We start from the raw sequence: 25605 nt of genomic DNA, 5'->3' as shown, positions 1-25605 counted from the left end.
CTGATTGAGACATATCTTTCCACCCCCTAATGGTTTAAGATCTGATCTGAGGGCCACCTCTTTCCACTCCCTAATGGTTTAAGATCTGATCTGAGGGCCACCTCTTTCCACCCCCTAATGGTTTAAGATCTGATCTGAGGGCCACCTCTTTCCACCCCCTAATGGTTTAAGATCTGATCTGAGGGCCACCTCTTTCCACCCCCTAATGGTTTAAGATCTGATCTGAGGGCCACCTCTTTCCACCCCCTAATGGTTTAAGATCTGATCTGAGGGCCACCTCTTTCCACCCCCTAATGGTTTAAGATCTGATCTGAGGGCCACCTCTTTCCACCCCCTAATGGTTTAAGATCTGATCTGAGGGCCACCTCTTTCCACCCCCTAATGGTTTAAGATCTGATCTGAGGGCCACCTCTTTCCTCCCTATAATGGTTTAAGATCTGATCTGAGGGCCACCTCTTTCCACCCCCTAATGGTTTAAGATCTGATCTGAGGGCCACCTCTTTCCACCCCCTAATGGTTTAAGATCTGATCTGAGGGCCACCTCTTTCCACCCCCTAATTGGTTTAAGATCTGATCTGAGGGCCACCTCTACCTTTTTTTAGCTTCACTCACTCAGGGATGGTTTCCACGACGACGGTGTCAATAAATCCTGGTTGGAGGATTCCTCTTTATTCACTCCTTGCTTTTAGGAAGTGTTTTTTTTTTTCTCTTCTTGAAAACCAGGTGATTTTTTTTTTGCAACCCGAGGCACGACACTCTGTCTGATCAACGATGCACTGGAACTGTTTCAACAGGCGTACTGGATTACCAGTTAAAGGTTGAGGTGGGTTTTTTATCATTTTTTAAAACTGAACTCACAAGATTATAAAAGGTTTTCCATTTAAGTACCAGTTGACCTCTTATCTAGATTGTTTATCCCCCCCCCCCAGCACACCTGATTCAACTAGCCCTCAATCAGGGGAGTACGTCTGGGACATCAACATAAATAATGCTGTTGGGGGGGGGGACACTGTTCTAAATTGCACCCAGGATGGGTTTTAGTGCCTGAAGTCCAGACTTAGTGACTGCGGACAATAATGTTGTATACTTTGTTGTAAATTATTAAAATGTTTTATTTTTTTGAGTGGGGAGGTGGATACACTTTTTTATTTAATTTTATATGACATTACGTAAAGATGTAGTTATATGTAACAGATCGTCTTGATATTCTCCTCAGGGGACTAAGGACTGTACTTTTCATTGTGCAAAAAAAAATGTAATAAAATACTGTGAAACTCATTGTTCCTTTCAAAACGACTAGGTCAAATGTCAGTGATCTCCGATTATAATTTTTTTTTCCCAGTGGTCTTGGAAATCCTGACTTGAGGCGTGGCAAAAAAAAATCTTGCAGTCAATTTAATTTTGAAACTTTTCGTTGTGTGTTATATGGGGAGGCGATTATTTAACTAGAATGTAATAAACTGAGCACTGTTAAGCAACAGAGCATGTACGTACGTATGAGATTAGCTCTGAAAATCTCATTTGATAACAGTGAGTTGGAATGTTAGCTGTGGACTTGCAGGTCCAGACTGTAGTTTTCATATGAGAATAGTATGTATAAACGTTGCAGCGATTTTTTTTTTAAAAACAGGATCAGTAAACTACCAATTGGGGAGGAAAAAGGGTGGTTAAAATTCACAAGAAAGTTTCAAATTAAATCACGATGCCAGATGGAGGGTCATGGTTGGTTTTGCACTGTGGTGTACTATACCACACCAACAAGTATTCTCAAACTGCTCGTCTTCAACAGCTCATTACGGCTTTGTGTGCCGTCTGTCCCCCCCTCCCAACTGATCAGTCAGATGTTTATTCAGTAACCTGGACACATTTTGGGGAGTATAGTCAAACTTTATTAAACTCAAAACACCTCAGCCATAGACCCCGATACCAAACAGCTAGAAAACTATGCATACGAAACGAGTGGGAGTCTACAGTATTGCCTAATAAACGTTCTCTGTAAAGGAGGAAATAGGCAAAGAGTTCTAGGCATGCATGACAACACCACTGGTATGGGTAGATCGTTAAGTCATTTTCAGTCCTATTTTCCCCCAGCCTACATCACTCAGGTATGAATAACCAGTGAGAAAAACTGGTTTTATATGCCTTTTGCTCATTGGGTAGACTCATGCACTGATAAATGACTCATGAAGACCATTCAACTACTCATTTGTTGAGCCAGCAGGAAAATCCTGTTTTAACACGGTCTGCCTACTAGAATCAACCGACTAACTCAAACCTCTCCCCTGGAACTCAGATTTTTTTACCATTTTGTTTTAACCCTGAACTAGCTCACGGCGTCTGATAATCGTGTGTTAGCTCTGAAATAGTTTAAATACACTGGTAAAAGCTTGGGTGTCGCCGAGGAGGGGTTAACAACAACAAAAACCACAGGACTGACTGGGTCAGACTCTCATTCATTCAAAGCACACACAAAAAAACTAGAGGCCCATAGTGGTCGATTAGAACAAAACCATCCTTAACATTAGCCACTCCCTCCCACTACTGGGCAGAAAGCTAAGAATTCTAGCCTGGACAGAATACCAGAAAATAATTCTAGCCTAGTCAGAATACCAGAAAATATTTCTAGCCTAGTCAGAATACCAGAAAAGAATTATAGCCTGGACAGAATACCAGAAAATAATTCTAGCCTGGACAGAATACCAGAAAATAATTCTAGCCTGGACAGAATACCAGAAAAGAATTCTAGCCTGGACAGAATACCAGAAAAGAATTCTAGCCTGGACAGAATTGCAGAACAGTAGAATACAAAGTGTGCAACAACAGTCCCATCTAACCCATCAGCCTCTCCTCGCCTCCACACCCTGCTCCAGCCTAGGCCACATTCAACATGGCACAATGTTGTGGAACGTTCAGATAGAAATATTTTATATAGAACAAACATGCGCCTCTGACACGAAGCAAAAGGAACCATGTCAGTTCTATTTGTGACATTTCTACCTGCAACGCTGTACAGTGTTTACCAAATGGCACCCTATTCCATATATAGTGCACTACTTCTATCTAGAGTAGGGAGTAGGGTGCCATCTAGAGTAGGAAATAGGGTGCCATCTAGAGTAGGGAATAGGGTGCCATCTAGAGTAGGGTGCCATCTAGAGGAGGATGCCATCTAGAGTAGGGAATAGGGTGCCATCTAGAGTAGGGAATAGGGTGCCATCTAGAGTAGGGAATAGGGTGCCATCTAGAGGAGGATGCCATCTAGAGTAGGGAATAGGGTGCCATCTAGAGTAGGGAATAGGGTGCCATGTGGTACTCTGTCAGAACCTGAAGGATATACTATCAGCAGGACCAACGAGTTAGCCAGCTAACTAGCCTAAATATTATATTTTTTTTAGACAGAAACTTGGGCATGGTCTAATTGATTCAACAAACAAAAAGTTTAGCTTTTTAAATTAACCAGAATTTTTTTTTTTTTTTTTTCTGGTTGCTTATCAAAAGTTAGCCGGCTAACTCATTGATCCTGCTTTTTGTACTCCTGTGGTAGTGTTTACTTGGCGTAGGCATCCAGAGGATAATGCTCTTTATACTGCTGGACGTGTCTCCACATGGCCTCCTTCTGCTTGACCAGGTTAGGGGTCATCTCTTCATACACGTCAGAGAACATCAAGTCAGGGTGAGGCTTGTGTCTCTTCTCGGCCTTCTCAAACGCCTCCATCACCATCTTGCGGCTCTGTTTCCTCCAGCTCCTCTCGTCCTCCTCGGACCACCAGGAGCGGGCCGTCATGTAGTGACGCAGCCGAGAGATGGGGTGGTCCTGTTTGTCCCAGTAGTTCACCTCGTCTACGGAGCGGTAGGCCGAGCTGTCGTCGCTGGTGCTGTGGTGACCAATCCTGAGGGATGGGATGGGACGGAAGGAGAATGTCAGTGGAAAGTGAGGTAAATGTTTCCCCTAACATGCCTTCTGGTCCTCGAATGCTGTTGATCATGGTTTCAATTCAACTACTATATTGTATTTCATCAGAACACGTGGAAGAGAGGACAGTGTCAGGGCAGATCTAGTTTAAACGGTGTTAATCTCACGCTGGTCGGCCCGCAAGAGGCTTCAGCTGTGTTTACACACCCAGAACAATTCTGATCTTTCTTCTTCTTCTTCTTCCCCCTCACCAAATTGGTCTTTTGACCAATCAGATCAGCTCTGAAAATCTACTTTGGGATGGATGTGAGTTGGACTGGAACAGAGCAGTGTCAGGTTAGCTGGGGACTTGTCGGGTCCAGACCGTACTATTCTCATTTGAAAGAAAGAACCCACGACTGGATGCTCGACTGCTCTTCACTACGGTTTTGATTCAACCTCGTGTAAATAATCAACGCCATGACACAAACAACAGGAAAAGGAGAATGTAAACGAATCCTCCGAACTGCTTTCAGCAGGACGACGTTTTGTTACGTTCAGATAGAAATACGTATGTAGAACAAGGAGTCATGTCTATTCTATATGTAGAACAAGGAGTCATGTCTATTCTATATGTATGTAGAACAAGGAGTCATGTCTATTCTATATGTATGTAGAACAAGGAGTCATGTCTATTCTATATGTATGTAGAACAAGGAGTCATGTCTATATGTATGTAGAACAAGGAGTCATGTCTATGTATATGTAGAACAAGGAGTCATGTCTATGTATGTATAACAAGGAGTCATGTCTATATGTATGTAGAACAAGGAGTCATGTCTATATGTATGTAGAACAAGGAGTCATGTCTATATGTATGTAGAACAAGGAGTCATGTCTATTCTATATGTATGTAGAACAAGGAGTCATGTCTATTCTATATGTATGTAGAACAAGGAGTCATGTCTATATGTATGTAGAACAAGGAGTCATGTCTATATGTATGTAGAACAAGGAGTCATGTCTATTCTATATGTATGTAGAACAAGGAGTCATGTCTATTCTATATGTATGTAGAACAAGGAGTCATGTCTATTCTATGTATGTAGAACAAGGAGTCATGTCTATTCTATATGTATGTAGAACAATGAGTCATGTCTATTCTATGTATGTAGAACAAGGAGTCATGTCTATTCTATATGTATGTAGAACAAGGAGTCATGTCTATTCTATATGTATGTAGAACAAGGAGTCATGTCTATTCTATATGTATGTAGAACAAGGAGTCATGTCTATTCTATATGTATGTAGAACAAGGAGTCATGTCTATTCTATATGTGTTGTCCTTGTTAATGTAGTGTACAGGTACAGACAGGAACAGACGGGTAGTGTACAGGTACAGACAGGAACAGACGGGTAGTGTACAGGTACAGATGGGTAGTGTACAGGTACAGACAGGTAGTGTACAGGTACAGACAGGAACAGACGGGTAGTGTACAGGTACAGATGGGTAGTGTACAGGTACAGACAGGTAGTGTACAGGTACAGACAGGTAGTGTACAGGTACAGACAGGAACAGACGGGTAGTGTACAGACAGGAACAGACGGGTAGTGTACAGGTACAGACAGGTAGTGTACAGGTACAGACAGGTAGTGTACAGGTACAGACAGGAACAGATGGGTAGTGTACAGGTACAGACAGGTAGTGTACAGGTACAGACAGGTAGTGTACAGGTACAGACAGGAACAGACGGGTAGTGTACAGGTACAGATGGGTAGTGTACAGGTACAGATGGGTAGTGTACAGGTACAGACAGGAACAGACGGGTAGTGTACAGGTACAGACAGGAACAGACGGGTAGTGTACAGGTACAGACAGGTACAGACAGGTAGTGTACAGGTACAGACAGGAACAGACGGGTAGTGTACAGGTACAGATGGGTAGTGTACAGGTACAGACAGGTAGTGTACAGGTACAGACAGGTAGTGTACAGGTACAGACAGGTAGTGTACAGGTACAGACAGGTAGTGTACAGGTACAGACAGGTAGTGTACAGGTACAGACAGGTACAGACAGGTAGTGTACAGGTACAGACCGGAACAGACGGGTAGTGTACAGGTACAGACAGGTAGTGTACAGGTACAGACAGGTAGTGTACAGGTACAGACAGGAACAGACGGGTAGTGTACAGGTACAGATGGGTAGTGTACAGGTACAGATGGGTAATGTACAGGTACAGACAGGAACAGACGGGTAGTGTACAGGTACAGACAGGAACAGACGGGTAGTGTACAGGTACAGACAGGAACAGACGGGTAGTGTACAGGTACAGACAGGTACAGACAGGTAGTGTACAGGTACAGACAGGAACAGACGGGTAGTGTACAGGTACAGATGGGTAGTGTACAGGTACAGACAGGTAGTGTACAGGTACAGACAGGTAGTGTACAGGTACAGACAGGAACAGATGGGTAGTGTACAGGTACAGATGGGTAGTGTACAGGTACAGATGGGTAATGTACAGGTACAGACAGGAACAGACGGGTAGTGTACAGGTACAGACAGGAACAGACGGGTAGTGTACAGGTACAGACAGGAACAGACGGGTAGTGTACAGGTACAGACAGGTACAGACAGGTAGTGTACAGGTACAGACAGGAACAGACGGGTAGTGTACAGGTACAGATGGGTAGTGTACAGGTACAGACAGGTAGTGTACAGGTACAGACAGGTACAGACAGGTAGTGTACAGGTACAGACCGGAACAGACGGGTAGTGTACAGGTACAGACAGGTAGTGTACAGGTACAGACAGGTAGTGTACAGGTACAGACAGGAACAGACGGGTAGTGTACAGGTACAGATGGGTAGTGTACAGGTACAGATGGGTAATGTACAGGTACAGACAGGAACAGACGGGTAGTGTACAGGTACAGACAGGAACAGACGGGTAGTGTACAGGTACAGACAGGAACAGACGGGTAGTGTACAGGTACAGACAGGTACAGACAGGTAGTGTACAGGTACAGACAGGAACAGACGGGTAGTGTACAGGTACAGATGGGTAGTGTACAGGTACAGACAGGTAGTGTACAGGTACAGACAGGTAGTGTACAGGTACAGACAGGTAGTGTACAGGTACAGACAGGAACAGATGGGTAGTGTACAGGTACAGATGGGTAGTGTACAGGTACAGATGGGTAATGTACAGGTACAGACAGGAACAGACAGGTAGTGTACAGGTACAGACAGGAACAGACGGGTAGTGTACAGGTACAGACAGGAACAGACGGGTAGTGTACAGGTACAGACAGGTACAGACAGGTAGTGTACAGGTACAGACAGGAACAGACGGGTAGTGTACAGGTACAGATGGGTAGTGTACAGGTACAGACAGGTAGTGTACAGGTACAGACAGGAACAGATGGGTAGTGTACAGGTACAGACAGGTAGTGTACAGGTACAGACAGGAACAGACGGGTAGTGTACAGGTACAGATGGGTAGTGTACAGGTACAGACAGGTAGTGTACAGGTACAGACAGGTAGTGTACAGGTACAGACAGGAACAGATGGGTAGTGTACAGGTACAGACAGGTAGTGTACAGGTACAGACAGGTAGTGTACAGGTACAGACAGGTACAGACAGGTAGTGTACAGGTACAGACCGGAACAGACGGGTAGTGTACAGGTACAGACAGGTAGTGTACAGGTACAGACAGGTAGTGTACAGGTACAGACAGGAACAGACGGGTAGTGTACAGGTACAGATGGGTAGTGTACAGGTACAGATGGGTAATGTACAGGTACAGACAGGAACAGACGGGTAGTGTACAGGTACAGACAGGAACAGACGGGTAGTGTACAGGTACAGACAGGAACAGACGGGTAGTGTACAGGTACAGACAGGTACAGACAGGTAGTGTACAGGTACAGACAGGAACAGACGGGTAGTGTACAGGTACAGATGGGTAGTGTACAGGTACAGACAGGTAGTGTACAGGTACAGACAGGTAGTGTACAGGTACAGACAGGAACAGATGGGTAGTGTACAGGTACAGATGGGTAGTGTACAGGTACAGATGGGTAATGTACAGGTACAGACAGGAACAGACGGGTAGTGTACAGGTACAGACAGGAACAGACGGGTAGTGTACAGGTACAGACAGGAACAGACGGGTAGTGTACAGGTACAGACAGGTACAGACAGGTAGTGTACAGGTACAGACAGGAACAGACGGGTAGTGTACAGGTACAGATGGGTAGTGTACAGGTACAGACAGGTAGTGTACAGGTACAGACAGGTACAGACAGGTAGTGTACAGGTACAGACCGGAACAGACGGGTAGTGTACAGGTACAGACAGGTAGTGTACAGGTACAGACAGGTAGTGTACAGGTACAGACAGGAACAGACGGGTAGTGTACAGGTACAGATGGGTAGTGTACAGGTACAGATGGGTAATGTACAGGTACAGACAGGAACAGACGGGTAGTGTACAGGTACAGACAGGAACAGACGGGTAGTGTACAGGTACAGACAGGAACAGACGGGTAGTGTACAGGTACAGACAGGTACAGACAGGTAGTGTACAGGTACAGACAGGAACAGACGGGTAGTGTACAGGTACAGATGGGTAGTGTACAGGTACAGACAGGTAGTGTACAGGTACAGACAGGTAGTGTACAGGTACAGACAGGAACAGATGGGTAGTGTACAGGTACAGATGGGTAGTGTACAGGTACAGACGGGTAATGTACAGGTACAGACAGGAACAGACGGGTAGTGTACAGGTACAGACAGGAACAGACGGGTAGTGTACAGGTACAGACAGGAACAGACGGGTAGTGTACAGGTACAGACAGGTACAGACAGGTAGTGTACAGGTACAGACAGGAACAGACGGGTAGTGTACAGGTACAGATGGGTAGTGTACAGGTACAGACAGGTAGTGTACAGGTACAGACAGGAACAGATGGGTAGTGTACAGGTACAGACAGGTAGTGTACAGGTACAGACAGGAACAGACGGGTAGTGTACAGGTACAGATGGGTAGTGTACAGGTACAGACAGGTAGTGTACAGGTACAGACAGGTAGTGTACAGGTACAGACAGGAACAGACGGGTGGGTAGTGTACCTGTAGGTCATGGCCTCGATGAGGAAGGGCTGGTTCTCGGCCACAGCCCTACGGCGAGCCTCCTTGGTAGCGTTGTACACAGCGAACACATCGTTACCGTCCACTCTGATAGACATCATACCGTAGCCTGGACCGCGTGCGGCTGAGGACCACAACAACACAGTATCGGTTCACAACAACACAGGATCGGTTCACAACAACACAGGATCGGTTCACAACAACACAGGATCGGTTCACAACAACACAGGATCGGATCACAACATGACACACAGATCCTCAGAACTGGAAACAAAATCATAGATAAACAATAAACCTTTCTCCTTTTAACAGACTCTCTTATCCAGGCACTACAGTAGGGAGTCATTTAACAGACTCTCTTATCCAGGCACTACAGTAGGGAGTCATTTAACAGACTCTCTTATCCAGGCACTACAGTAGGGAGTCATTTAACAGACTCTCTTATCCAGGCACTACAGTAGGGAGTCATTTAACAGACTCTCTTATCCAGGCACTACAGTAGGGAGTCATTTAACAGACTCTCTTATCCAGGCACTACAGTAGGGAGTCATTTAACAGACTCTCTTATCCAGGCACTACAGTAGGGAGTCATTTAACAGACTCTCTTATCCAGGCACTACAGTAGGGAGTCATTTAACAGACTCTCTTATCCAGGCACTACAGTAGGGAGTCATTTAACAGACTCTCTGATCCAGTCACTACAGTAGTGAGTCATTTAACAGACTCTCTTATCCAGGCACTACAGTAGGGAGTCATTTAACAGACTCTCTTATCCAGGCACTACAGTAGGGAGTCATTTAACAGACTCTCTTATCCAGGCACTACAGTAGGGAGTCATTTAACAGACTCTCTTATCCAGGCACTACAGTAGGGAGTCATTTAACAGACTCTCTTATCCAGTCACTACAGTAGGGAGTCATCTAACAGACTCTCTTATCCAGAGTCACTACAGTAGGGAGTCATTTAACAGACTCTCTGATCCAGAGTCACTACAGTAGGGAATCATTTAACAGACTCTCTTATCCAGAGAGACTTACAGTCGTGAGTCATTTAACAGACTCTCTGAGCCAGAGTCACTACAGTAGTGAGTCATTTAACAGACTCTCTTATCCAGTCACTACAGTAGGGAGTCATTTAACAGACTCTCTTATCCAGAGTCACTACAGTGGGGAATCATTTAGCAGACTCTCTTATCCAGAGTCACTACAGTAGTGAGTCATTTAACAGACTCTCTGAGCCAGAGTCACTACAGTAGTGAGTCATTTAGCAGACTCTCTTATCCAGAGTCACTACAGTAGTGAGTCATTTAGCAGACTCTCTTATCCAGAGTCACTACAGTAGGGAGTCATTTAACAGACTCTCTTATCCAGAGTCACTACAGTAGTGAGTCATTTAGCAGACTCTCTTATCCAGAGTCACTACAGTAGGGAGTCATTTAACAGACTCTCTTATCCAGAGTCACTACAGTAGTGAGTCATTTAACAGACTCTCTTATCCAGAGTCACTACAGTAGTGAGTCATTTAACAGACTCTCTTATCCAGAGAGACTTACAGTCGTGAGTCATTTAACAGACTCTCTGAGCCAGAGTCACTACAGTAGTGAGTCATTTAACAGACTCTCTTATCCAGTCACTACAGTAGGGAGTCATTTAACAGACTCTCTTATCCAGAGTCACTACAGTGGGGAATCATTTAGCAGACTCTCTTATCCAGAGAGACTTACAGTCGTGAGTCATTTAACAGACTCTCTGAGCCAGAGTCACTACAGTAGTGAGTCATTTAGCAGACTCTCTTATCCAGAGTCACTACAGTAGTGAGTCATTTAGCAGACTCTCTTATCCAGAGAGACTTACAGTCGTGAGTCATTTAACAGACTCTCTTATCCAGAGTCACTACAGTAGTGAGTCATTTAGCAGACTCTCTTATCCAGAGTCACTACAGTAGTGAGTCATTTAACAGACTCTCTTATCCAGAGAGACTTACAGTCGTGAGTTATTTAACAGACTCTCTGAGCCAGAGTCACTACAGTAGTGAGTCATTTAGCAGACTCTCTTATCCAGAGTCACTACAGTAGTGAGTCATTTAGCAGACTCTCTTATCCAGAGTCACTACAGTAGTGAGTCATTTAACAGACTCTCTGAGCCAGAGTCACTACAGTAGTGAGTCATTTAGCAGACTCTCTTATCCAGAGTCACTACAGTAGTGAGTCATTTAGCAGACTCTCTTATCCAGAGTCACTACAGTAGGGAGTCATTTAACAGACTCTCTTATCCAGAGTCACTACAGTAGTGAGTCATTTAGCAGACTCTCTTATCCAGAGTCACTACAGTAGGGAGTCATTTAACAGACTCTCTTATCCAGAGTCACTACAGTAGTGAGTCATTTAACAGACTCTCTTATCCAGAGTCACTACAGTAGTGAGTCATTTAACAGACTCTCTTATCCAGAGAGACTTACAGTCGTGAGTCATTTAACAGACTCTCTGAGCCAGAGTCACTACAGTAGTGAGTCATTTAGCAGACTCTCTTATCCAGAGTCACTACAGTAGTGAGTCATTTAACAGACTCTCTGATCCAGAACCACTTATAATAAGATGTTAAATAAAATGTTCAGACATCGAGTCTCTTGCCGTCTCTCTGTTGTTATCTCTCTGTTGTTATCTCTCTGTTGTTATCTCTCTGTTGTTATCTCTCTGTTGTTATCTCTCTGGTGTTATCTCTCTGTTGTTATCTCTCTGTTGTTATCTCTCTGGTGTTGTTGTTTTGTACTGCACCTCCGGAAGACTAGCTGTTGTTCAAGTTTAAACGCCAGCTGACGGGAACCCAAACAGAACAACGTGCTGCCCGTCTTACCGATGCCGTCGCCCCGGTACTGCTCGTTGGTCGGCGTGGAGATGGCGTAGCCGTTGTTACGGCAGAAGAAGATGAGCGGGCACTCCAGGGTCGCAGAGAAGTTGAACCCGGCGTGGGCGTCGCCCTCGCTGGCCGCGCCCTCTCCGAAGTAACAGATCACAGCACGGTTGGTGTTCTCCCTCTTCGCTGCGTACGCTGCCCCTGCCGCTGGTACACAGAGGGGGGGGGGGGGGGGGGGGGTTAGGACAGACAGACAGACAGGCAGACAGACAGGCAGACAGACAGGCAGACAGACAGGCAGACAGACAGGGGTTAGTGTATACTGAAGTAAGCACTACCAGGTCCCAGATGTATCATTTATACCAGTGTAGTCTATAAAATAAGTCTTAACTCAAGATTCGAGACAAGTTCCTGAATAAGGGCCAATAAAGTTAAGTGGACTGAAAAATCAGGAACTAGACCAGGAACAAACTCTGGCCCCAGTTATAGCCAGTAGCTAAATAGGAAGGAACTCTGGGCCCCAGTTATAGCCAGTAGCTAAATAGGAAGGAACTCTGGGCCCCAGTTATAGCCAGTAGCTAAATAGGAAGGAACTCTGGGCCCAGTTATAGCCAGTAGCTAAATAGGAAGGAACTCTGGGTCCCAGTTATAGCCAGTAGCTAAATAGGTAGAAACTCTGGGCCCAGTTATAGCCAGTAGCTAAATAGGAAGGAACTCTGGGCCCAGTTATAGCCAGTAGCTAAATAGGAAGGAACTCTGGGCCCCAGTTATAGCCAGTAGCTAAATAGGAAGGAACTCTGGGCCCAGTTATAGCCAGTAGCTAAATAGGAAGGAACTCTGGGCCCAGTTATAGCCAGTAGCTAAATAGGAAGGAACTCTGGGCCCCAGTTATAGCCAGTAGCTAAATAGGTAGAAACTCTGGGCCCCAGTTATAGCCAGTAGCTAAATAGGAAGGAACTCTGGGCCCAGTTATAGCCAGTAGCTAAATAGGAAGGAACTCTGGGCCCAGTTATAGCCAGTAGCCAAATAGGTAGAAATTAAACCAGGTACAGGGCCTTGCAAAAGTATTCACCCCCTTGGCGTTTTTCCTATTTTGTTGCATTACAACCTGTAATTTAAATGGATTTTTATTTGGATTTCATGTAATGGACAAACACACAATAGTCAAAATTAGTGAAGTGAAATGAAAATAAAATACTTCAAACAATGTACACCAGCCGAACCCATCCAACTTGAAGGAACTGGAGAACCCATCCAACTTGAAGGAACTGGAGAACCCATCCAACTTGAAGGAACTGGAGAACCCATCCAACTTGAAGGAACTGGAGAACCCATCCAACTTGAAGGAACTGGAGAACCCATCCAACTTGAAGGAACTGGAGAACCCATCCAACTTGAAGGAACTGGAGAACCCATCCAACTTGAAGGAACTGGAGAACCCATCCAACTTGAAGGAACTGGAGAACCCATCCAACTTGAAGGAACTGGAGAACCCATCCAACTTGAAGGAACTGGAGAACCCATCCAACTTGAAGGAACTGGAGAACCCATCCAACTTGAAGGAACTGGAGAACCCATCCAACTTGAAGGAACTGGAGCAGATTTGCCTTGAAGAATGGACAAAAATCCCAGTGGCTGGAAGTGCCAAGCTTATAGAGACATACCCCAAGAGACGTGCAACTGTAATTGCTGCAGAAGGTGACTCTACAAAGTATTGACTTTGGGGTGGGGATGAATAGTTATGCACGCTCAAGTTCTCTGTTTTTTTTGTGTCTTACTTCTTGTTTCACAATAAAAACATATTTTGCATCTTCAAAGTGGTAGGCTTGTTGTGTAAATCAAATGATACAAATCCATTTTAATCCCAGGTTGTAATGCAACAAAATAGTAAATATGCCAAGGGGGGGTTGAATACCTTCGCAAGCCACCGTAGGGACAAACTCTGGGCCCAGTTATAGCCAGTAGAAAAATAAGGCCTGGAGTGTTTCCTAGCTAGGTCACATGGTCAGGAAGACCGAGATTGGAATTTCAATTCTCTAAACCATTTTAAAATGTGTAACATTTGAAATGTACTTTCTGAATGGACTGGAATCTGGATATGGAGTTAATCCCAACCATGATCTGAGACAGGGGCTCACCTTGTGGGATCTGAGTGGCCAGAGGAGAGGAGATGGTGACGAAATTGAGGTCTTTGCTTCCGTAGTGAACGGGCATCTGGCGTCCCTTGCCCAGGTCGTCAACGTTGGCATAGCACTGAGCCATGAACAGATCCAGGGGGAAACCACGGTACATCAGCACGCCTACCGACAAAACACAGAGGGTACATCATCACGCCTACCGACAAAACACAGAGGGCTGTTAAACCCTACAGGACACAGAGGGCTGTTAAACCCTACAGGACACAGAGGGCTGTTAAACCCTACAGGACACAGAGGGCTGTTAAACCCCTACAGGACACAGAGGGCTGTTAAACCCTACAGGACACAGAGGGCAGTTAAACCCCTACAGGACACAGAGGGCTGTTTAACATTGAATGAGGAGAGTCAATGTATTATTCAGAATCTGAATTAGCACCATCTGTTGAATAGTTTGATAATATGGTCGTATTCACTAGGATCACCCGCACGCGTCCATTAAAACAGGGGAGGGCTCACCTCTAATGAATGGTTTGTTATTGGCCGAGTTAAAGCATCATTTTAGTTTCATCAGCGTTTCACTCAGCTTTGAAGCAAAGCTGTTTCAAATTACAGTCCAACCAGTGAGGCGGACCGGGGGGTGGTGAGATGTGAAACAGTTTGTTCTCTCACTAAACCCCCGTTGAATAGTCCCAGTCGTTATGAGATAGACCGTCGCCGCCCCAACCAGCCCCCCGGGGGAAAACAACGACACGCGGTTACCTAGGTTACCACATTGGCTCACAGCAAACAACTTGACCTTTAAAAAAATATTCGATGTCTGCTTGTTTTAGTCAATTACAAAACTAGATTTAAGAGAAGTACATGTTTGAAGATGACTTTTCAACACTGCCTGCTCCAGAGCGTTCTCGCTACTTAGAAAACATGCTATATCGTAAGGGCCAGGGCCTCTTTTCATGACGATGCTAGCTAGCTAACGACAGGAGCATTAGGCCTCTTTTCATGACGACGCTAGCAGCCATGTAAGTGACTGAGTGCTAGCTAGCTAACGACAGGAGCATTAAGCCTCTTTTCATGACGACGCTAGCAGCCATGTAAGTGACTGAGTGCTAGCTAGCTAACGACAGGAGCATTAAGCCTCTTTTCATGACGACGCTAGCAGCCATGTAAGTGACTGAGTGCTAGCTAGCTAACGACAGGAGCATTAAGCCTCTTTTCATGACGACGCTAGCAGCCATGTAAGTGACTGAGTGCTAGCTAGCTAACGACAGGAGCATTAAGCCTCTTTTCATGACGATGCTAGCAGCCATGTAAGTGACTGAGTGCTAGCTAGCTAACGACAGGAGCATTAAGCCTCTTTTCATGACGACGCTAGCAGCCATGTAAGTGACTGAGTGCTAGCTAGCTAACGACAGGAGCATTAAGCCTCTTTTCATGACGACGCTAGCAGCCATGTAAGTGACTGAGTGCTAGCTAGCTAACGACAGGAGCATTAGGCCTCTTTTCATGACGATGCTAGCAGCCATGTAAGTGACTGAGTGCAAGCTAGCTAACGACAGGAGCATTAAGCAAGCCAAGACCAACAACACAAACAAACTAACTACACAGCTACAAGTAGAGAACATAGTTAAACTGACTACACAGCTACAAGTGGAGAACAGAGTTAAACTGACTACACAGCTACAAGTAGAGAACAGAGTTAAACTGACTACACAGCTACAAGTAGAGAACAGAGTTAAACTGACTACACAGCTACAAGTGGAGAACAGAGTTATAAAACGGACTATTACCAAACAAGTGAAAGGTCTAACCCGTGACAGAGTCTACACACGGTGCTCTCGTTACATGTAACATACAAGGATACCGGGTCACGTGGTAGAGCCTGCAGCTACAGGGCTCTCCTCGCAGGCTCTATGTCCTTACGTGGAGCCATTGTGAACCATAACTTGAGATTTTTGACCTAGTTACACACAACAGCTTTTTTTTTGTATGTTTTGTTATTTCTGACAAGAGTTGGCTCTTCTACACAAAAGGGTCGAAGGGAATTCCTTATCACATGAATATCGACTCAAGAGTATCCTTAAACAGTGGTGAGATGTCGACAGGTCTTCCTCTCATTAAACCCTATTGAAGCCTTACCTGCTTCCCTGTACTGGCCTAGGGTCGAGAGCTGAATCTTTACCTGCTTCCCTGTACTGGCCTTGGGTCGAGAGCTGAATCTTTACCTGCTTCCCTGTACTGGCCGAAGACCAAGTCCCTTGGGTCGAGAGCTGCAGCGCTGCCGATGTGTGTTCCCTCCTCTCCATAGTTAGTCATGTAGAAGGATATACGACCCTACAACACACACACACACACACACATCATTAGAGTCCTGTCTAGAGATGTCACATCATTAGAGTCCTGTCTAGAGATGTCACATCATTAGAGTCCTGTCTAGATGTAACAGTACAAATTTAGACCGTCCCCTCGCCCATACCCGGGCGCGAACTAGGGACCTTCTGCACACATCAACAGTCACCCTCGAAGCATCGTTACCCATCGCGCCACAAAAGCCGCGGCCCTTGCAGAGCAAGTTGGCTCTTCTACTACTTCAAGGTCTCAGAGCAAGTGACGTCACTGATTGAAACGCTATTTTAGCGCCCACGCTAACTAAGCTAGCCGTTTCACATCCGTTACACTCACCCCCCTTTTGACCTTCCTCCTTTTTCCGCAGCAACCAGTAATCCGGGTCAACAGCATCAATGTAACAGTACAAATTTAAACCGTCCCCTCGCCCATACCAGGGCGCGAACCAGGGACCTTCTGCACACATCAACAGTCACCCTCGAAGCGCCGTTACCCATCGCGCCACAAAAGCCGCGGCTCTTGCAGAGCAAGGGGAACTACTACTTCAAGGTCTCAGAGCAAGTGACGTCACTGATTGAAACGCTATTTAGCGCCCACGCTAACTAAGCTAGCCGTTTCACATCCGTTACATAGAGATGTCACATCATTAGAGTCCTGTCTAGAGATGTCACATCATTAGAGTCCTGTCTAGAGATGTCACATCATTAGAGTCCTGTCTAGAGATGTCACATCATTAGAGTCCTGTCTAGAGATGTCACATCATTAGAGTCCTGTCTAGAGATGTACCACCCTATTCCCTATGGACCCTGGTCCAAGTAGTGCCCTGTAGGGAATAGGGTGCCATTTCTTAGGCAGACCCCATGACAGACCCAGGTGGTAGCTCTCAGTCACCTGTCTCTGAGACTCATACAGGATACGGTCCATGGTGTTCAGAAGGGTCATCTTCTGGTAGAAGTTCAACACTTGTTCCTTGGAGAGCTGTGGGGGAGGAAGGAAGGGCCAACACAATCAGCCAATCAGACAGGGAGCGTAGTCATAGAGATAGGGATTCTAATTCTATTGACAAGGTGCTGTATAATACTGTGGTAGTCATAGAGATAGGGAATCTAATTCTATTGACAAGGTGCTGTATAATACTGTGGTAGTCATAGAGATAGGGAATCTAATTCTATTGACAAGATGCTGTATAATACTGTGGTAGTCATAGAGATAGGGAATCTAATTATATTGACAAGGTGCTGTATAATACTGTGGTAGTCATAGAGATAGGGATTCTAATTCTATTGACAAGGTGCTGTATAATACTGTGGTAGTCATAGAGATAGGGATTCTAATTCTATTGACAAGGTGCTGTATAATACTGTGGTAGTCATAGAGATAGGGAATCTAATTCTATTGACAAGGTGCTGTATAATACTGTGGTAGTCATAGAGATAGGGATTCTAATTCTATTGACAAGGTGCTGTTTAATACTGTGGTAGTCATAGAGATAGGGAATCTAATTCTATTGACAAGGTGCTGTATAATACTGTGGTAGTCATAGAGATAGGGATTCTAATTCTATTGACAAGGTGCTGTATAATACTGTGGTAGTCATAGAGATAGGGATTCTAATTCTATTGACAAGGTGCTGTAAACTGTGTACGCCTTGGGTATTATGTTGTATACTGTACTGACACCTGCAGTAACAGCCTACGGGTTACTGACCTGTGTAGTATCAACTAGTACTGTGGGTCCTCTGAGGGGTTAATGACCTGTGTAGTATCAACTAGTACTGTGGGTCCTCTGAGGGGTTACTGACCTGTGTAGTATCAACTAGTACTATGGGTCCTCTGAGGGGCTACTGACCTGTGTAGTATGAACTAGTACTGTGGGTCCTCTGAGGGGTTACTGACCTGTGTAGTATGAACTAGTACTATGGGTCCTCTGAGGGGTTAATGACCTGTGTAGTATCAACTAGTACTGTGGGTCCTCTGAGGGGTTACTGACCTGTGTAGTATGAACTAGTACTATGGGTCCTCTGAGGGGTTACTGACCTGTGTAGTATCAACTAGTACTGTGGGTCCTCTGAGGGGTTAATGACCTGTGTAGTATCAACTAGTACTATGGGTCCTCTGAGGGGTTAATGACCTGTGTAGTATCAACTAGTACTATGGGTCCTCTGAAGGGTTACTGACCTGTGTAGTATCAACTAGTACTGTGGGTCCTCTGAGGGGTTACTGACCTGTGTAGTATCAACTAGTACTGTTACCTGTGGGTCCTCTGAGGGGTTAATGACCTGTGTAGTATGAACTAGTACTATGGGTCCTCTGAGGGGTTACTGACCTGTGTAGTATCAACTAGTACTGTGGGTCCTCTGAGGGGCTACTGACCTGTGTAGTATGAACTAGTACTGTGGGTCCTCTGAGGGGTTACTGACCTGTGTAGTATGAACTAGTACTATGGGTCCTCTGAGGGGTTAATGACCTGTGTAGTATCAACTAGTACTGTGGGTCCTCTGAGGGGTTACTGACCTGTGTAGTATCAACTAGTACTGTGGGTCCTCTGAGGGGCTACTGACCTGTGTAGTATCAACTAGTACTGTGGGTCCTCTGAGGGGTTAATGACCTGTGTAGTATCAACTAGTACTGTGGGTCCTCTGAGGGGTTAATGACCTGTGTAGTATGAACTAGTAGAGTGTGTATTGTTACCTGTGGGTCCTCTGAGGGGTTAATGATCTTCCCAGCCCGGTCCATGACCCTGTAGACGGGGATCCCAGAGATCACGTTAGGTTGGATGAACTCCAGGTGATCAATAAACTCTGCCGATGCTCCTGGGAACTGGGGCTTCTCTTCCGAGGAGTCAAACGGCTGCTGCCTGAGGGCTCCCTGAGAGAGAGAGAGACAGAGAAAGACAGAAGGAGAGAGAGGAGAGACAGGGAAAGACAGAAGGTGACAGAGAAAGACAGAAGGAGAGACAGAAAGACAGAAGGAGAGAGAGGAGAGACAGAGAAAGACAGAAGGAGAGAGAGGAGAGACAGAAAGACAGAAGGAGAGAGAGGAGAGACAGAGAAAGACAGAAGGAGAGAGAGGAGAGACAGAGAAAGACAGAAGGAGAGAGAGGAGAGACAGAGAAAGACAGAAGGAGAGAGAGGAGAGCCAGAGAAAGACAGAAGGAGAGAGAGGAGAGCCAGAGAAGGACAGAAGGAGAGAGAGGAGAGCCAGAGAAGGACAGAAGGAGAGAGAGGAGAGAGAAGGAGAGAGAGGAGAGACAGAGAAGGACAGAAGGAGAGAGAGGAGAGACAGAGAAGGAAGGAGAGAGAGGAGAGACAGAGAAGGACAGAAGGAGAGAGAAAACATGTCAGAAACACAAATATAATTTCACATTGAACAACACCATAATTGAACACAGTAGAAATGACTCCTACCTTGGTCTGACCATATCTGCATCGGGAAACTTTAACATGGAAGTGAATGCACTCAAAGAAAAAACCCGCAGAGCATTGTTTTGCAATAAAAATAAAATTATTCAAAATCAACCCAATTAGAATTTGGACAAAATATATATATATATTTTTTTAACCTTTTACCAAGTTAAGATTAAATTCTTATTTTCAATGACGGCCTAGGAACAGTGGGTTAACTGCCTGTTCAGGGGCAGAACGACAAATTTGTACCTTGTCAGCTCGGGGATTTGAACTTGCAACCTTTCGGTTACTAGTCCAACACTCTAACCACTAGGCTACCCTGCCGCCCCAGTGTAATTTGACAGTGTAATCCCTCCAATAGCTCTTTACGGAAGTGAGGTTTAGGGGCCAATCAATAAACTGGACTTTAATATGTGGGACAAGCCTCCAATTGAAGCCCTACTTACAGAATTATATCGGAAAATTCTACAAGTCCAAAGAAATAGGGCAGAATTAAGCCACTTTCCAGCGGTCATGAAAAGATAACAAATTTGTCTCTACCTAAATTCAAGTCCAAATTCATGTCTCCAATTTAGAGCACTCCGAGCCCAGGAGCTGAGCCCAGCTTTCCCTCTCAGTCAGCTGGTGTTGGACCTCACCAACCAAACTGACACCAGCACTGCTTCAAAAGAAAGAATTGAAATAAACAAAATCATGAACCAATCAAAGGAATCCTATTTACAACATTGAAAAGAACAAAACAAAATCCCAAAGCCGACTGAATTGCTATCTGACCCTAAACAGAGAATACGAATTGGCTGATTATCTCTACTCTGTCAGAGATACGAAGCAGAGACAGATCCTTACCAAGTACAGGCTGAGTGACCACCGATTGGCAATAGAAACCGGCAGACATAAAAAGACATGGCTACCCAAAGAGGAGCGTGTATGTGGTCACTGCATGACAGGGGAGGTAGAGACAGAGATGCACTTTCTCCTTTACTGTGATAAAATATTCCTCACAAAGAGATTCATTATTCAAAGAAATTACTACACTTTTTCAAAATTCCTACTTATTAAACCGAGAGGGAAAACTAAACATACTCATGGGCGAAGGAGCAACGGCTCCTCTTTCAGCCAAATATGTATCTTCCTGCCATCGCCTGAGGGACACTGAATAATAACATCTGCATAGTAAACAGAAACTTACCTATTATTACTAGTATTGTTATTACTATTATTATTATTCCAAATAGTAGTGGTAATTATAACAAATTCATGTTGGTGATGGTAGTAGTAACGATGATGGTAGTAGTAATGATGATGGTAGTAGTAACGATGATGATGGTAGTAGTAACGATGATGGTAGTAGTAATGATGATGGTAGTAGTAACGATGATGATGGTAGTAACGATGATGATGGTAGTAGTAACGATGATGGTAGTAGTAGTGATGATGATGATGGTAGTAGTAATGATGATGGTGGTAGTAGTGATGATGGTGGTAGTAGTGATGATGGTGGTAGTAATGATGATGGTGGCAGTAATGATGATGGTGGTAGTAGTGATGATGGTGGTAGTAATGATGATGGTGGCAGTAATGATGATGGTAGTAGTAGTAATGGTGGTGGTAGTAGTAGTACTGATGATGGTAGTAATGATGATGATGGTGGTAGTAGTAATGATGATGATGGTAGTAGTAATGATGATGGTGGTAGTAATGATGATGGTAGTAGTAGTAATGGTGGTGGTAGTAATGATGATGGTGGCAGTAATGATGATGGTAGTAGTAGTAATGGTGGTGGTAGTAGTAGTACTGATGATGGTAGTAATGATGATGGTGGTAGTAGTAATGATGATGATGGTAGTAGTAATGATGATGATGGTGGTAGTAGTGATGATGGTGGTAGTAGTGATGATGATGGTGGTAGTAATGATGATGGTGGCAGTAATGATGATGGTAGTAGTAGTAATGATGATGGTGGCAGTGATGATGGTAGTAGTGGTACTGGTGGTGGTAGTAGTAGTACTGGTGGTGGTAGGAATGATGATGGTAGTAGTAGTAATAATGATGTTGGTGGTAGGAATGATGATGGTACTAATGATGGTAGTAGTAGTACTGATGATGGTAGTAATGATGATAGTAATGATGGTAGTAATGATGGTGGTAGTAATGATGATGGTAGTAGTCGTAATGGTGGTGGTAGTAGTAGTAATAATGATGTTGGTGGTAGTAATGATGATGGTACTAATGATGGTAGTAGTAGTAATGATGATGGTAGTAATGATGATAGTAGTCATGATGGTAGTAGTAGTAATGATGGTGGTAATGATGGTAGTAATGATGATGGTAGTAGTAATGATGGTAGTAGTACTGATGGTAGTAGTGATGGTAGTAATGATGCTGGTAGTAGTACTGATGGTAGTAGTACTGATGGTAGTAATGATGGTAGTAATGATGGTAGTAGTACTGATGGTAGTAATGATGGTAGTAATGATGGTAGTAGTACTGATGGTAGTAGTACTGATGGTAGTAGTAATGATGGTAGTAATGATGATGGTAGTAATGATGGTAGTAGTAATGATGGTAGTACTGATGGTAGTAGTACTGATGGTAGTAATGATGATGGTAGTAGTACTGATGGTAGTAATGATGATGGTAGTAATGATGATGGTAGTAGTACTGATGGTAGTAATGATGGTAGTAGTAGTAGTAGTAATGATGGTAGTAATGATGGTAGTAGTAGTAATGATGGTAGTAGTAGTAGTAGTAGTGATGATGGTAGTAGTAATGATGGTAGTAATGATGGTAGTAGTAGTGATGATGGTAGTAGTAATGATGTTAGTAATGATGGTAGTAGTAGTGATGATGGTAGTAGTAGTGATGATGGTTAGTAGTAGTGATGATGGTTAGTAGTAGTGATGATGGTTAGTAGTAGTGATGATGGTAGTAGTAATGATGGTAGTAATGATGGTAGTAGTAGTGATGATGGTAGTAGTAGTGATGATGGTTAGTAGTAGTGATGATGGTTAGTAGTAGTGATGATGGTTAGTAGTAGTGATGATGGTTAGTAGTAGTGATGATGGTTAGTAGTAGTGATGATGGTAGTAGTAGTGATGATGGTAGTAGTAGTGATGATGGTTAGTAGTAGTGATGATGGTTAGTAGTAGTGATGATGGTTAGTAGTAGTGATGATGGTAGTAGTAGTGATGATGGTAGTAGTAGTGATGATGGTTAGTAGTAGTGATGATGGTTAGTAGTAGTGATGATGATGGTTAGTAGTAGTGATGATGGTTAGTAGTAGTGATGATGGTTAGTAGTAGTGATGATGGTAGTAGTAATGATGATGATATTTGTAGTACTGATGTAATGGTCAGGACGACAGTTAGTTACATATAGTTCCATTTTCTATGTTAAGCCTGTTGTATGTATTATATCTATCTATATCATCTATTGACTGTATGTATCATATTATATTTAATCTATTGACTGTGTATTATATTATATTTCTAGTGACTGTGTATTATATTATATTTCTAGTGACTGTGTATTATATTATATTTCTAGTGACTGTGTATTATATTATATTTATATTGACTGTGTATTATATTATATTTCTAGTGACTGTGTATTATATTATATTTATATTGACTGTGTATTATATTATATTTCTAGTGACTGTGTATTATATTATATTTCTAGTGACTGTGTATTATATTATATTTCTAGTGACTGTGTATTATATTATATTTATATTGACTGTGTATTGTATTATATTTCTAGTGACTGTGTATTATATTATATTTCTAGTGACTGTGTATTATATTATATTTATATTGACTGTGTATTGTATTGTATTTCTAGTGACTGTGTATTATATTATATTTATATTGACTGTGTATTGTATTGTATTTCTAGTGACTGTGTATTATATTATATTTCTAGTGACTGTGTATTATATTATATTTATATTGACTGTGTATTGTATTATATTTCTAGTGACTGTGTATTATATTATATTTCTAGTGACTGTGTATTATATTATATTTATATTGACTGTGTATTGTATTGTATTTCTAGTGACTGTGTATTATATTATATTTATATTGACTGTGTATTGTATTGTATTTCTAGTGACTGTGTATTATATTATATTTATAGTGACTGTGTATTATATTATATTTCTAGTGACTGTGTATTATATTATATTTATATTGACTGTGTATTATATTATATTTCTATTGACTGTTACCATTTTATTATTGTTATTTATTTATTTTATTTATTTTTTACTACCATTTTATATTATTCTCCATTATTTTATTACAATCTATATTGTATACATTGTTGCTTTGGCAATATATATATATATATATATATATATATATATATATATATATTTAAAACTTTATTTAGCTAGTTAAGAACAAATTCCTATTTACAATGACGGCCTATCCCGGCCAAACCCCGGACAACGCTGGGCCAAATGTTTTGCAACGCCCTATGGAACTCTCAATCAAGGCCAGTTGTGATACAGCCTGGAATTGAACCGGTGAGCCACTAGGGAGCCTTGACAAGCATTGATGCCAATAAAGCTTTTTGATTTTCAGAGAGAGGGTTTACTACATTTGAGCCATTTTGCAGATGTTCGAACGACTTACAGTGACACACACACACACACACACACACACACCAAGCCTGCAGTCTGACGGGTCCCTTAGGAATGGTTTAGTGACGCAGTTAGTAGGCACTGTTTACTGCAGTAATCACAAACCGCAGCTACACACAACAGTCTACCCTGTAGCTTTTTTGTTTTTAATTGTCTGACCTTCCAGCTGGTCCTAGAGGTGATGTGTATGCTTGTGAAGGTTTGAAATCAGACCAGCGCTCTACATAGCTAGCAAGATTAGACGGGTCAAATAGAAGGCTCTCACTTTCTCTTGTGAAACATTGTATGATCATCATCATCATCACCATCACTCAGAAAGTATTGATAGTTACGCAGAAGTTCGACTTTGCGTCGATCACAAATGACGTCTGCAGTTCTCCACTCCCCACAATCGACCAATCAGGATGCAGGAAAATTAAGCGTCACTATTTAGCAGTGATCAACTAATATCAAAGTAACTAATTCAAAATGAAAGCAACACACAATAGGGGTTTCAGACTAGCAAGTTAATGATACATTAGCATATTAGCTAACTATTTGTTCCAGTGGGTGCTAAACAAACGTGTTACCAAGTTGGCTAGCTTACCTGGTAGTTATGTAGAGTAATGAAAACGTGCAAAACAAGAATGTTATTTAACATTTAAATCATTTGGATGGATGTGCACTGAATATATTCAACTAATTCATGTGCGCTAAATGACGTTTAGCTTGCTAGCCACAACTAGCCATAATGTTAGCTAACTTGTGCAATGTCAAGCAACAATTCCTCACATCAACTAATGGGTTAGCTATAAAAAATATGTTATTAACTCACATTGACTCTGAACGCCCTCTGCTGAATGAGTTTTGCTGCTCTCAATCCAGTCGTTTGGCGGATTGCATGAGAACAGATCCCATACATGTTCTTAATACTGTTTAGCGTCGCCATCTTCTTCACTGTTTAGCTAGCTACCTCTGCTAGTTGCAAATTACAGTAGCTAACAGCGACTAAATCAATCCCCTGAAGTCTAGTAGATCTAAAACAATTGTGTTGGTCTCAGCAGCTCCATGAAACCGCTATCTGGGTTTAGGTCTTATTGCTTACACCTAACAATTTCTTTGAGATCTGCGATACAGACAAACGAGGGGACTGGGGGTAAATGCCGTCATCATTGAGCGTCCAAATGACAACACAA

At 43.2% G+C, this 25605-nt stretch overlaps 1 protein-coding gene and 1 long non-coding RNA gene across 2 annotated transcripts; one reads left to right on the top strand and one right to left on the bottom strand.

Annotated features, from left to right (window-relative positions):
- Positions 1–1865: 1865 nt before the first annotated feature.
- On the bottom strand, positions 1866–25603 carry bckdha (branched chain keto acid dehydrogenase E1 subunit alpha). Its single transcript, XM_090219002.1, has 8 exons — positions 25245–25603; positions 19067–19243; positions 17268–17354; positions 16256–16364; positions 14034–14195; positions 11896–12102; positions 9026–9167; positions 1866–3887 (listed from the first exon to the last, which is right to left on the bottom strand). Exons 1-8 carry the CDS (start codon positions 25356–25358, stop codon positions 3545–3547), a joined length of 1341 nt encoding a protein of 446 aa, XP_090075128.1. The 5' UTR covers positions 25359–25603; the 3' UTR covers positions 1866–3544.
- Positions 8689–9111, top strand: LOC149972444 (uncharacterized). The gene is made up of 2 exons (XR_016491460.1): positions 8689–8773; positions 8993–9111. It is a non-coding gene; the product is annotated as an uncharacterized LOC149972444 (long non-coding RNA).
- Positions 25604–25605: the final 2 nt, after the last annotated feature.

This window comes from Oncorhynchus mykiss, chromosome 24 (genome assembly GCF_057628025.1).
Source record: "Oncorhynchus mykiss isolate SJ-2025 chromosome 24, ASM5762802v1, whole genome shotgun sequence".
In the NCBI taxonomy this organism is placed as follows: domain Eukaryota; kingdom Metazoa; phylum Chordata; class Actinopteri; order Salmoniformes; family Salmonidae; genus Oncorhynchus; species Oncorhynchus mykiss.
The sequence above is the reverse complement of the archived record's forward strand: the minus strand, read 5'-3'. Positions and strand labels throughout refer to the sequence as shown.